The following is a 13833-nucleotide window of genomic DNA, read 5'->3' as shown; positions in this document are numbered from 1 at the left end:
GAAGGTATCTTCTGTCTGGAAGAGTTTTGTTAAGAGTCCCTACGCGCATTCTGAGCATTAACACGCAACGCTTGCGGTGCGGTTTTGGAAACACAAGGAACATATCTTTCATATCACTGAGAAATATATATTTTTTAAACTAAAAGTTCAATTACTACACACCTTTATAGAGTTAGGGTTAGTTTTCCCACACTGCCATATCTCCATGTTGCAGCGCTTGTTTACGGAAGACAGAGACGACCACCTGTGCTAATGAGCTATCTAACGTGCTTGAACACCTGTGTGTAAGTGTAGTTCCTTGGCTGGAGGCACACAGCCATATGCAGGCTCTAGCCTTTTGGGGGCCCTAAGCGAGATTTGGTTGGATGGATCTGTGCAAACCTGCTACAATAAATGTATATTTTTTATTTGAAAGATTCTTTCTCGCTGTTATGAAAAAATAAGTTACATGTTTCAAAAGCCGTATCGCAAGCAATGATTATTGACGTTTCTAAATGTTAAAACAGAGCATTGGGATCGTAGTTCACATGATCCCAACGGTAAACTGTGCTTATAGCTGAGAACCTTTGGGATGAAGCAGAATGCCTTGTTAATGCCTTGGGTTCTCGAGAGCAAGAGTAATGCACTGCCTTGGGTTCTCGAGAGCTAGAGTAATGCATATCAGAGCCAACACGCTCATTACACATAATAGAGCTGACAACTTTCAAGGAACTCTTTGACTTTCATGCTATTTATTATGTTTTTTAATCTAATGTAAAAGATCAAAGGGGACTTGAACAGAAACTAAAAGAACTAAAGCCCTTCTGCCAAATCATCATTTAAATTACAAATGCACAGCCTAAACTGTAAGATGAGGAGAGTAATGATTAATGATATAGCAAGCCCATAGCATAGGGGGAAAACATATTAATCAAATCTATTTATCCTACAATACTTGAAAATAGTTAATCACTTACTTTCTCTACACAAATGACTTGTTCATAGTAGTGATGGGGGGGCAAAATCGATATTTTTCACGATATATTGTATCGTATCGTTTATACAATATCGGAATATTAGTTTTGCGCTAGTTTGCTGTACCTGCACCAAAACTCCAGTATTTTCCCTTCATACGCTATATATACAAAAGTATGTAGACACCCCTTCAAATTAGTGGATTCGGCTATTTCAGCCACACCAGTTGCTAACAGGTGTATAAAATCGAGCACACAGCCATGCAATCTCCATAAACAAACATTGGCAGTAGAATGGCCTTACTGAAGATCTCCGTGACTTTCAACGTGGCACTGTCATGGGATGCCACCTTTCCAACAAGTCAGTTCATCAAATTTCTGCCCTACTAGAGCTGCCCCAGTCAACTGTAAGTGCTGTTATTGTGAAGTGGAAATATCTAGGAGAAACAACGACTCAGCTGTAAAGTGGTAGGCCACAAAAGCTCACAGAACGGGACGTCTGAGGCACGTAGAGCTTAAAATTAGTCTGTCCTCGGTGGCAACATTCATTACCGACTTCCAAACTGCCTCTGGATGCAATGTCAGCACAATAACTGTTTCTCAGGAGCTTCGTGAAATAGGTTTCCATGGCCGAGCAGCCGCACACAAGTCTAAGATCAACATGCGCAATGCCATGCGTCAGCTGGAGTGGTGTAATGCTCACCTCCATTGGACTCTGGAGCAATGGAAACACATTCTCTGGAGTGATGAATCAAACTTCACCATCTGGCAATCCGACGGCCGAATCTGAGTTTGGCGTATTGCCAGAAGAATGCTATCTGCCCGACTGCATAGTGCCCACTGCAAAGTTTGGTGGAGGAGGAATATTGGTCTGGGGCTGTTTTTCATTGTTTGGTCTAGGCCCCTTAGTTCCAGTGAAGGGAAATCTTAACGCTACAGCATACAATAACATTCTAGACATTTCTGTGCTTCCAACTTTGTGGTAACAGTTTGGGGAAGGCCCTTTCCTGTTTCAGCATGGCAATTCCCCTGTGCACAAAGTGAGGTCACTACTGAAATTATCTGTTGAGATCGATGTGGAAGAACTTGACTGACCTGCAAAGAGCCCTGACCTCAACCTTTGGGATGAATTGGAACACTGACTAATGGCGCAACATCAGTGCCCGACCTCACTAATGCTCTGCGGCTGAATGGAAGCAAGTCCCCGCATCAATGTTCCAACATCTAGTGGAAAGCCTTCCCAGAAGAGTGGAGGCTGTTATAGCAACAAAGAATGGACCTACTCCATATTTAAACGTCCATGACTTTGGAATGAGATGTTCGGCGAGCAGGTGCCCACATATTTTTGGTCATGTAGTGTAGCTTGTTCTCCATCTTCTTTTTAAACAGGGAGACAAATTATTTTCAGCCCTTTTATTTCCATGACTGATCAAAACCCGTTTTCGCATGTCTCTTTGTCGTCCGTCTGCAGCAGACATATCGTGAGCAATATGTTTGGAACATCGAATCGCAAATATCACAGTATCGAATCTCAACCCATAAGAATCGTGATAATTGCAATACATATCCTATTGGTATCGTGAAAATATCGTATAGTGAGATCTCTGGCAATTCTCAGCCCTAATTCGTAGGTACCATCCTAAACTGTCCAAACAGTCATACTTTTAGCTTGTCATACACAATATAAACAGTTCGTAAATGACAAAACTAAACAGCTGATGGAGAATTGTATACTTTTGTAATTGAATAACAATGCTGCAGTTGTTAATAATTAGTGTAACTAATGCTTTGTAATAACTAGAGTATAAAACAATGTTATACCTACGGTAGTACAAACTTATGCTTAGCTCTATCTGTGCAAGGATTCCCATTCCAGAGGGACGGTGGAAAGCAAACCCTAGGAGATATGGAGAGTTTTCGGATATGATTGCTGTAGAGTCAGGTCACCAAGCTCAGCTTTACCTGTCGATAAAGCACTGCGGTGTGGGGGCATATAGTGGGCCTATGTGCATATTTATGAAGCTCAGAAAGTCCTTCCAACCACCCCTTCCAGCAACGGAAATTGATTATGAGTGTGACATATTCAGAAAAAATGGCATATTTTACAATGACGGCTCCTTTATCCATAAGGCTTCTGTCTGCCAAGTGAATAAATTAGGTACAAACCTATCATTAGGGTCCTGTCTTCCTCAAATGGTGATCCTAGAGCTCATGAATGACAAGGGCACTGCATAATGACATTGGTCATGCCCTTTGCTCATGCTCCATAGCTTATGAATGAGGAAAGGTCATGCTAAAAATTGCTCTGGTAAAATATGAAACTCTGGGCATTCGAGCCAACTCCTCATAGCAACAGTAAGTGATAAGATTGTGGTGGAGTATCATGCAATCTTGATAGGATAGAGGCTAGGATAAAAATTTGATAAAGCCAAGCATTAGCCTTACTGAGAAAAGGTCTGTCGGAGGAGTGAAAAGCATAAATCCAGCATGTGCTCACAAGTGCCAGTTCAGCAGGTTTTTTAAATATTTTTTTAGAACCAATGACTATCAAAGCTGTTCATCCGCAAATCCTCATCTACTCAAACTATACTGGGTTTTGTGAACACTGTATAGGCCTGGTTGTTTGTTTTGTTGAAGTTCTTTGTTCACATCATAAGTGTATGAAACAAGCCAATGAAGAGGGTGACACGCTGTGGTGGAAAAAGGCATTTTCAAGGGTGTTTCTTTACTACGGCTCTCTCTCAACCAATGATGATTTCAACTCACTAGAAGCAGGGTCATATTCATTATAGGCACCAAACTGAAGAAAACAGACTGAACTTGTCCAATAAGAAACAGGTGTTTTCCGTTTTGCAACATTTTCAGTGTGCACTGGGGATTAAAACCCATGCTGATTTACCAGGACAGTTTGACTGAGAGAACAATACCGGCCTCTACGCCTCAGGGGTTTGCACAAATCAGTGTGCCTGATTGTTCTTCTAAAATATTCAGTGGAATTCAATAGAATCTGAACTGTGTAAAAACATAACTGAGACACTATTTGAGAAACTAGTTATGTCTAAAAAATTGTAATAAAGTTAGCCCATCACAATGGTCTCAAGAACAGCCAACCAGTTTATAAAATATTTGAAAAGGGTTAAGGTTTATTAAATGTAAAATCTGGCATTTCAGGAATAGTTTCAAATTTTAATTCAAGAACTGTAAAGTTCCACAATTTAAATTTCATTGGATATTTTTAAATTCCAAAACTTCCTGAATGGACCCAAAACATAAAAAGACTGATATCCTGTTAACAAATATTTAGAATTCTAACAATACTTTAGGCTAAGGTGCTGAACATTGTTATGATAGCCTATTGTTCAAAAGCTATCTTTACAGAAATGTTGAGTTTTAATCCTCGCCTCTCTCTTGTCATTCAAGCCATTTGATGCAAAATCAGAGGCAAAATATCACTGTAGCACTACATACAAATCATTTCCCAATCTACTGTAGAGTAAAGGCATAGAAGGCAAGCCCGTGCATGGGTGTCTAAGAAACCCCATTGACGAGACAAAACTCGCAGCGTGAACGTGGCAGCCATTTTACATCCTCAAGAGTGAATGAGTGGAGCCGAACTAGTGCCGGGAGTTGTACACTTTTCCTCTTGTAATTATCAAAATTTCCTTCCGAAATAATCAACACCATACAAGTTGGTGATCCATCGGCAGGTATGATGAATACTACTAACTGGTCACGTGATCATAGCACAATTTATAGCTAAAGTAGTTGAGCGTGTGGCGTTTCAAACAATGTGGAAACGGGTGGTTGGGACGGGTTCTCCAGACCGGCTTTTTGAAAATGGACTCTCCCTATGTGGCGGCACGTTGACAAACCACGAAGCTAGCTAGTTACCATACTACAAGGCCTCTCTCTGCTCCACATATGGACATGTCGAGCCGAATTAAGTCAACCATCAAACTATATATGAGCTTTCGCGGTTTTAATGGTGTCGCTAGTTAACTCAGCCAAGTGGGATAATTATGCTACATCATGAATGACTTGATCGTTGTCACTACCTAACTGAACCAGCCAACCAGGGAGCTAACCTCTGAGCGTGTAAACTTCGAGATAATTGCCTTTGTCAGATAGTTCGCGAGTTGAATCAAAACTAACGTTAGTTTAGCGTAACCAATTTGGCTAGCAGAACATTTGGTCGTCACTCCGCTAACGCTGCCTAGCTAGTATGGATAACTAGCTAGGTTTGTTATTGTGACTTGACAGGGTTGGAGGACCGTGATTATTTAACTTGGCGTGCTATTATTTAGCTGGCTGCTGGGTAGCTAACGTTATGGATAACGCAGCTAGGTGACGTTGGCTAACAATGTCTGAACACTTGTGGTTATAGCTAGCTAAATTATTAAGTTAAATATGAAAACGTAACGATGTTGCATGTCAGGTTTAGCTAGAGAATTGGGTAACCGTTAGCTAGTTCGCAAACGTTACGTTAGTTGGCTGCAATTAATACTTTTTGCATGAGCACAAACTGAAATGGCTTCGCGTTAGACTGCTTCCTTTTCCCTAACTAGCCAAATTTGCTATCAGTGGTTTGCGACACGTTATCAAAATGTTTAACTAGATAGATGTAACGTTAGTCTACCACACCATGTAATTTGCTCCTGCACAAATACTTGCGGACTGCCTTATTAGTTACCGGAAACGGCTGGCTTAGAAACTCTGTCGCGGTACTCTACCGAAGGAACACGTGTATCAGCTAGCTAGTTAGTGCTGAAGTCTGCAATCAGTAGGCTAATTTATAATTTAGCAATCAGGCCATGCCATTGTACGCAGCGGGAGATTAACGTAATGTTAGCAGCCATAGTGTTGTGCAAAGTTGTTATTCTAACACAGTCAAAGGCGGGAAATGTGTCATTACGTGTACACATTTCACCATGTAGCCTATGCTAACTCTCCTCATACATTGCACATGCAAACGAAAATAAGTATAAGGTATGCAGTTATCATACATAGCAATTGATACTTTTATTGGGTGTCAGCATTTTCAAAATTGATACAGACTTGCAAATTCCAATATCGTAATTGAAATGTGACCTGATTCCACTCTTAATGGACCACATGAACCCACATGTGTGCCTGTTGCACATGACACCTCCCCCCCAAAAAGCTATCAACAGTCTTGCACTTGAACCAGGATTAATTTGGCTCATTGCATTTGCACAGATTTCTGGAGACATGGCCACAGAACATATTAATGGAAATGGTCCAGAAGAACCAATGGACACCACTGCTGCAGTTACCCATTCTGAACACTTCCAGACTTTATTAGAAGCTGGTTTACCACAGAAAGTTGCTGAAAAACTAGATGAAATTTACATAGCAGGTAAGGCACATTGAATATCTAGCATATTCGTACACAAATTATACTTTTGCTATTGCATGTGCTGTCATATTTTACATTAACTTTGAATGTGGGAATTGGGATCCTCAAGCAACTTTTTGTGGTTTCCTACCAAAATGGGTACTGCAGTGTAATGGACAAAAGAGAATTCATACACCACCAATATCGATGTGAAATAAATGTTTTTGGTACATGTCCATTGTCTTAAAGGTATATCTGGGCAGAGCACTGGTGTCACGGACACTTTGTGTTCTCAATAATTAAAGTGTATCAGCACAGATGAGCAAAGAGTTAGGCCACAGTTCAGCGGAGGTCTCTGGAAAGTCTCAGGCAGAGAGTGCAGCCAGATGGGCACATGCAGCAACAATGGCAGCAGCTGTCGGTGGCTGGGACAGGTGATGGGCCCTCCAAGAGCAGAATGTGCACAAGCTCATTAGGGGCGTACAGTGCACAGGACTGCCATATCAAGTTAAAACATCACGTCTGTTGTGATGAGTTCTGCAGAGGTTGAAGAAAGTGCTTTTACTCAATGCACTTTGTCCATTTTAAAATATCGGTCTCCTGAGATGGTTCCTTTTCTCTGATTATGTTATGCAAATTATTCAAATTTAAGCAATCCGTAAAGAAGTCACAGAAATAAGTTAACTTTGATACCCCCAAACATGCATTGTGGCTAGACCCGTTTGAAAAGATGTCATCCCGTAGTTCTGTTCCTGCTAGTAACCAATGTTTTTTTGATGTCCCTCAGGTTTGGTATCACACAGTGACCTAGATGATAGAGCGATTGAGGCTCTGAAAGAGTTCAACGAAGAAGGTGCTCTGCAAGTTCTGTTGCAGTTCAAGGACAGCGACCTCTCACATGTTCAGGTATGTAAGGCGAGGGATGGTGGATTGATTGCATATGGGATCACGTCTTGAAATCAAATGCTACCATTTCGCCCTCTAAAGTGTACAGATTTTTCTTTCATCGGCAGAACAAAAGTGCCTTTCTTTGTGGAGTTATGAAGACATATAGACAGAGGGAGAAACAGGGTACCAAAGTCTCAGACTCCAATAAAGGACCAGATGAGGCCAAAATCAAAGTACGGTTTTAATGAACATTCTTGAAGTGATAATGGAGACATGTCATCATTATCATATACTGTGCAGTTGTTCTCTGGAAGGCGTTTGACTTCAATCATGTTATTTCAATAAACAGGCCCTGCTGGAGAGAACTGGCTATACGCTCGATGTAACAACAGGTCAGCGGAAGTATGGAGGCCCCCCTCCAGATTCTGCTCACACAGGGGCACAGCCCACAATTGGTACAGAGGTATGTCTCTACAATAATTCAATGGTGTATTTGATTAGTGTGTTATAGTTTACTTAAGTGTGTATGATAGTGTTTCTGCATTCTGTCCAAATAATGAAAATGTGTCATTTTTCCTGGAGTAACTCAGATTGTGCCGTTTTACTGCTAAGATCTGACTGTATTTTGGGGATTTATTGCGTAACAATGGCCCAATGTTTCTTTCACACCAAGTTAACCTAATTTTGCTTTCATCTCAGATTTTTGTTGGCAAGATCCCTAGAGATCTATTTGAGGATGAGCTGGTCCCTCTGTTTGAGAAAGCCGGGCCCATTTGGGACCTGCGTCTGATGATGGACCCCCTCAGTGGCCTGAACAGAGGTTACGCCTTTGTCACTTTCTGCACTAAAGAGGCGGCGCAGGAGGCTGTCAAGCTGGTATGTACCACTTGTTGAAATCCTCTCTCATGATAGGAATGGAGAATTTAGCCCACCCAATCATGACATGTCATGCACTCTCTCATACCCACTCCTCTCTTTCCACAGTGTAACAACAATGAAATTCGACCCGGCAAACACATTGGTGTGTGCATCTCTGTGGCCAATAATAGACTATTCGTTGGCTCCATCCCCAAGAGTAAAACAAAAGAGCAGATTGTGGAAGAATTTGCCAAAGTCACGGGTAAGCAGCACCTCTTTTTGTTGAATGATCTTCTGGGACAAATTGACATTTTGCTTGGCCAGTCATATTCGGTCTTGACAAAGATTTATATTTACTTTGACAACCGTGTTTAAACATTGCCTTATGTTACTGAATGCAGCAATCATGATCAACCGCTAGTGTGTTAGATTGCATTTAGTCTGAGTTTGGGTTTATGTATGGTATGCTATGTAAATCTGGGCTATATTTGCTCAACAGTTTAATTGCTCATTTCCAATGTCAGGGTTCAGTGTCTAAATGATGAAATACATCTATTCTATCCTGGAGTAACTCTGGTTACGCTGATAGTTTACCGCTAAGATCTGACTGGACACTTTGCACTTAACTAGGCACAAATCCATGGTCTCAAGACTTGTCCAAAGAGAACAGCTGTGTCAAAGAAAGGGGACACTAAATGTTTTGACTAAACCGAAGGAAACATTCCATGAATGTGTGATATTTTGTTCTGCTGCCAACTGTTTTAGTAAGGTACTCTCTAGAGTAACTCTGTTCCATTCCTTTTTGCTTAGCATTTTGCATGGAGATGGAGCAAGCTTTCTTGTGCACTGGTCACTGTTCAGCTAGGATACCTTTTTATGCCTTTCCCCTTCTGCCTCTCTTTCAACAGAGGGTCTTAACGATGTCATACTGTACCATCAGCCAGAAGACAAGAAAAAGAACAGAGGCTTTTGCTTCTTGGAATATGAAGACCACAAAACTGCCGCTCAGGCCCGCCGCCGGCTGATGAGTGGCAAGGTCAAGGTGTGGGCGAACGTGGTGACTGTGGAGTGGGCTGACCCCATAGAAGACCCTGATCCTGAGGTCATGGCCAAGGTAAGTGGAACAAAGTTAACAGGACTCATTTCGCCTGTGATAAATAGTTTTTTTATTGTCCATCCATTAAACTTGAAATATTTCTGAGTTAACATTGATTTGATTTCGATGTTGTTTACCAGGGAGTAAGAATGGAAGTAACCACCAGTGTATGAGACAGGACAGAGACACAGACTTTAAGTGTAATTGATAAGCCACTACCATTTTCCTTCCAGGTGAAAGTGCTGTTTGTCCGAAACCTTGCGAGCACTGTAACGGAGGAAATACTTGAAAAGGCCTTCAGTCATTTTGGCAAGTTGGAGCGGGTGAAGAAGCTGAAAGACTACGCCTTCATCCACTTTGAGGAGAGAGACGGCGCAGTCAAGGTACATGCTGGAGTCTTTATATTACTCTCACCAATGTATCACAAAACTGGTAACAATGGCTGTTTTTTGTGTAGTTATTCAACTTGCCTCTTTTGACAGGCTTTGGCCGACCTGAATGGGAAAGACCTGGAGGGAGAGCACATTGAAATAGTCTTTGCAAAGCCACCTGACCAGAAGAGGAAAGAACGCAAAGCCCAGAGACAAGCGGCTAAGACACAAATGTAAGCAAAGACAATTGATTTTCAATTACCTGAGACCTGCAAATACGGGTCAAAATTATAGTTGCGTTGTTGGGCGGCCTTTCACCATTGATTTCTTTTGAATGATTGAATAGAAAAGTTAACGTGATCTAACAAGCGCAAATGCGTCCTTTACGGTTACTAAACAAGTGCATATCCTCTCCCCAGGTATGACGATTACTATTACTACGGCCCACCTCACATGCCACCTCCCACAAGAGGCAGGGGACGAGGTGGCGGCCGAGGAGGCTACTCTTACCCCCATGACTACTACGGCTATGAAGATTACTACGATTACTATGGCTACGACTACCACAACTACCGGGGTGGCTATGAAGACCCCTACTACGGCTATGAGGACTTCCAAGCTCCCAGCCGAGGACGAGGAGGAGCCCGAGGCGGAGCCCGTGGTGGTGCCACCCTATCCTCCCGGGGCCGTGGAGCTGCCACACCCAGGGGCAGAGTGGGTGGCTTTTCTCAGCGAGGTGGAAGTGGCCCTGGATCGAGCAGAGGTGTGCAGGGGACCAAAGGGGCACTGGGTAAATAGGGACTAGATGTGTTGGCAAATGGTTGCTATCAGCTACACAAAAATGCAAACATACTATTTGGGCAGGACTTACCACCCCCCCCCCCCAGACGCACACTTGAATAACCTTAAACTAATGTTTTCAGCCTGCATTCATTTCTTCCTTATGGCATAAATTGACCGTAGTTCGCAATTTGCATTCTGTGTAAAATATAGGCCTTGAAAGTAAGGAATCATATAGATGCAGACATGCCAACAGGCATGTATCTTGCGTACCATGCATGCAATTTGATGTCAAAGTACGCTGGTACAAAAAACAACCCTAAAATAAATGGGCTTCTAGTTGGCACATTGTGGTTTTTGACAACTGAACCAATCCACTTCATCCATTGATACTACTGATGTGTGAGGGGAAAATGGAGAACGAACTGTTTGCCGACTACATTTTCCAGAATTGTATGTGTTAGTTACAGCGTTTAGCAAGAACACTTTCTTGGTCGCACATGCTTTGATCTCTGCAAAGGTAGTAGGCGCGAGCGCATTGATGAGCAAGGAAACGGTGAAGTGTTTTTGGTAGTTCGCTGTGTGGATGGCAATAGACATAGCAGAGAGAACTGTTACGCTAATACCGTCCTTCACAGAAAGTTATGTTCAAGTGTAGTAGGCCTATGTTAATTAGTCAGTTCTTGGTCTGTCCTCTAAATATAGCTGTCAACAGTAGGCTGATAATGACGTGCTAATAGGTTTGTTCGCCAATGACCAAGGTATGTTGAATGAATGGCAGCCAGTAGTCCGACCGAATTAAGCCCGTTTTACACTTTCACTAGACTATCCACACAAAGACACCTATTAATTAGAATAATCAACCCCCTAAATTTAACAGATTTTTTTATATTTTAGGATCAAACAAGACTTCTGTTGACTACATTGTTTGATGTACTTTAAGGCTATGTTTCAGGAAATAGCAGTTACAGGTTTTTCAAAAATGATAAATCCTCTAACTTCCTCTGGACCACCCCCTACCCAGCCTACATCAGCACCACCTTGTCAGAAAATCCTAGGGAGAGCCCTGATTTTGTACATTTAAACATATTTCTAGTTATCTTCTGAAGAGCAGCCACTTACCAAGTACCCATAACAGTCTAGTCTACCATTCCTACTGAGCCAGTCTTCTGCCAACATTAGCAACAAAACAAAAGAGGCGCATTTGTCTATGATTTGAGCAGTGTGGGTGTCGACGCGTGCTGTAATGGGAGCTGGGGGTGCCGCCGCCACGCTGAAGTGGTACTTGTAAAAATGATTCAATGTTGGCAGGTCTGCAGACGTCACCATTTTATTCCTTGTCTTTTGAAAGCTGAGCCTCCCATTCAATTGGTAATTTTCAATGTACAGATATGTATTTGGCTTTCAGTGTCCAAATGATGAAATAGATCTATTCTATCCTGGATTAACTCTGGTTACGCTGATAGTTTACTGCGAAGATCTGACTGGACATGTTTGATATTTTTATTTATTTCTGTCCATGTCTTTAGAAGACTTCCTCAAATTAGTGATGGGTATTAGTGATGGGTATGTATGCGTAACATTTGAAAACACACCTGACTTTTGACCTTAGGTCGAAACCTTGACAGGTGTCACCTTTCAGAGCACCAACTGAAAGGTCTGCTCCTCTGCAGATTTAGGGTCACCCTAATCTATTTTTATTTTTTTTAAATGTAATTTTACATGATTGGATGTCATTAGTCATGTTTATGTTCTGTGTTGTGATTTGTTTTTTATTATTATTTTGAATTCCATTCCAATTCTGTCTCTATTTGCTTGGTCAGCAGGGAAAAGGGGTCGAGGCCGGTCCTGACCTGTCACTATGAAGACTGACTTACTGTGTTGGGTTACACCAGAAGCTGCAATGGATACGGATGGAAAAGTCAGCAAAATGGTCCAATATTCCAGCCTTACAGAAGCATCTCCCCCAAACTGCCACCTAAACAATCAGCGGATTATTTAGAAAAACTTGCCTCCCCCTGTATGCCCACACCCCCCAAAAAATGCCATTTTAAATAATTATTGAAGAATTTGCACTTTTTAAGTTTCTTAGTTTGAAGTGGCTCAAAGGAGCTTGATGCTATTGTATATTTTTGTGCTAATCACAATTTTTATTGTTGGAATATCCCTGTTAATCTTAATCGTTTGATTTGGATGTTTGAAGAGAACATTTGCAGGTTTTAGGTGTAACCACCTGGCATGGATAAGTCAGGCATTCCAGGAAAGTGGTTCTTTTCAGAACTTGTCTTTTTTAAAGGGTTGGTTAACTACCTCAGTACAGAGGATTAAACTACCCGGCCTGTACTGTAAATAGGGAAACTATATTGATGAAAGCAGGGCTTGTTTCCTACAAAATATGCACAAGAGCAGCAGCACAACCGAAAGGACTTGCTGCAGCTCTGACATGGCAAACAGTCAAACTGGGCATGCAAAAATAATCTCATATGATGAGCCTGAACAAGCCCTGCTTTTATCCTATTTTGAACTGAATAAGCCACCTTGCTTCTTCAGATTATTGTAGTTACTGGTTGTATAGTTTGGAAAATGTTACTTTTGTAAAGGCTTGAACATCAAGAAGGGTGTCAACTGCCTTTGAAAAAGCCCTGCAGTGTCCCTTTGCCACTCCCAATGATTTTTTTTATTGTTTTTAGAATAGATCAGAATTATGTTCAGTACCACCCCCTTTACTGTAAAATAAATATCCCAATCATGTGACATCTTGAATGATCCCTCTAACTCTAAGCCAGCTACTATGTAATCAAGTCTTTTGATTAAAAAGGAATTGCCATACTGCCCAGCCAGCGAGCATGTGTGCCTGTAGCTGTTTTGAAGGGGGTCGTGATCATACAGTGGTAAAAGGGATACTGCAGCTGTTATTCGTATTCCATGTATAGCGAAAAGGAGACTGAACTATTCATCCGGTTTTGTACACTGTTAACTCCCTCAATAAAATAATTACAACCACCTTTTGAAAAAATGTTAGCAGTTTTAAACTATTGTTGGTGGCCAACCACGTTTTTGCATTCCTGCAAATAAATTGTTTTATACTGTAAAATGGAGGTGAGTGTAACTTATTTTTGTAATAAAGTTTTTGATTTCTATCTGTGTCTTACTCTCTGTATGACATCTTGTTAAACCATGTCACACATTTTATGCACTGATTATAGTGTAAATACCCTGGGTTTATAGCTTTTTTTAATAGCTTTCTGATGCGCATCACACAATCACTTTCTCGTTCCCAGGGAGGCTTCAACCAGAGGCGCATGTGTAACGTCACTATCCTGTGATTTCAATTGAATAATTACATTCAGTTATTATAAGCACTTCGCTGACAGTGAGTACTGCTGCCACGCATGTTAGTCGTTTGCTTCTAGACTGCCACAACACGAAATCAGTACTATAGCGATGTGATTACATTTTGGAATACTGTATATTCACCGTTTTGTTGGCAGGTGAAATGGGCTATAAAAAATAACGGGCAAGAATGTTGCA

The 13833-nt window shown here is 41.5% G+C and overlaps 1 protein-coding gene across 8 annotated transcripts; it reads left to right on the top strand.

Annotated features, from left to right (window-relative positions):
• The first annotated feature begins 4453 nt into the window (after positions 1 to 4453).
• On the top strand, positions 4454 to 13439 carry LOC109903874 (heterogeneous nuclear ribonucleoprotein Q). Of its 8 annotated transcripts, none has more exons than XM_020500870.2 (12): positions 4454 to 4660; positions 6171 to 6330; positions 7097 to 7215; positions 7323 to 7430; positions 7547 to 7660; positions 7897 to 8073; positions 8182 to 8317; positions 8964 to 9169; positions 9385 to 9534; positions 9634 to 9755; positions 9942 to 10312; positions 12126 to 13439. In XM_020500870.2, the coding sequence occupies exons 2-12, from the start codon at positions 6183 to 6185 to the stop codon at positions 12152 to 12154; spliced, it is 1680 nt and encodes a 559-aa protein (XP_020356459.1). In that variant the 5' UTR covers positions 4454 to 4660; positions 6171 to 6182; the 3' UTR covers positions 12155 to 13439. The 8 variants fall into 8 exon arrangements, with proteins under 8 accessions (XP_020356459.1, XP_020356461.1, XP_031644247.1 ...); XM_020500872.2 differs by having other exon boundaries at positions 4481 to 4660; positions 9942 to 10285; positions 12129 to 13439; XM_031788387.1 differs by having other exon boundaries at positions 4503 to 4660; positions 12129 to 13439.
• The last annotated feature ends 394 nt before the right edge of the window (positions 13440 to 13833 follow it).

Source organism: Oncorhynchus kisutch, linkage group LG14 (genome assembly GCF_002021735.2).
Source record: "Oncorhynchus kisutch isolate 150728-3 linkage group LG14, Okis_V2, whole genome shotgun sequence".
Taxonomy (NCBI): Eukaryota; Metazoa; Chordata; class Actinopteri; order Salmoniformes; family Salmonidae; genus Oncorhynchus; species Oncorhynchus kisutch.
The sequence above is the reverse complement of the archived record's forward strand: the minus strand, read 5'-3'. Positions and strand labels throughout refer to the sequence as shown.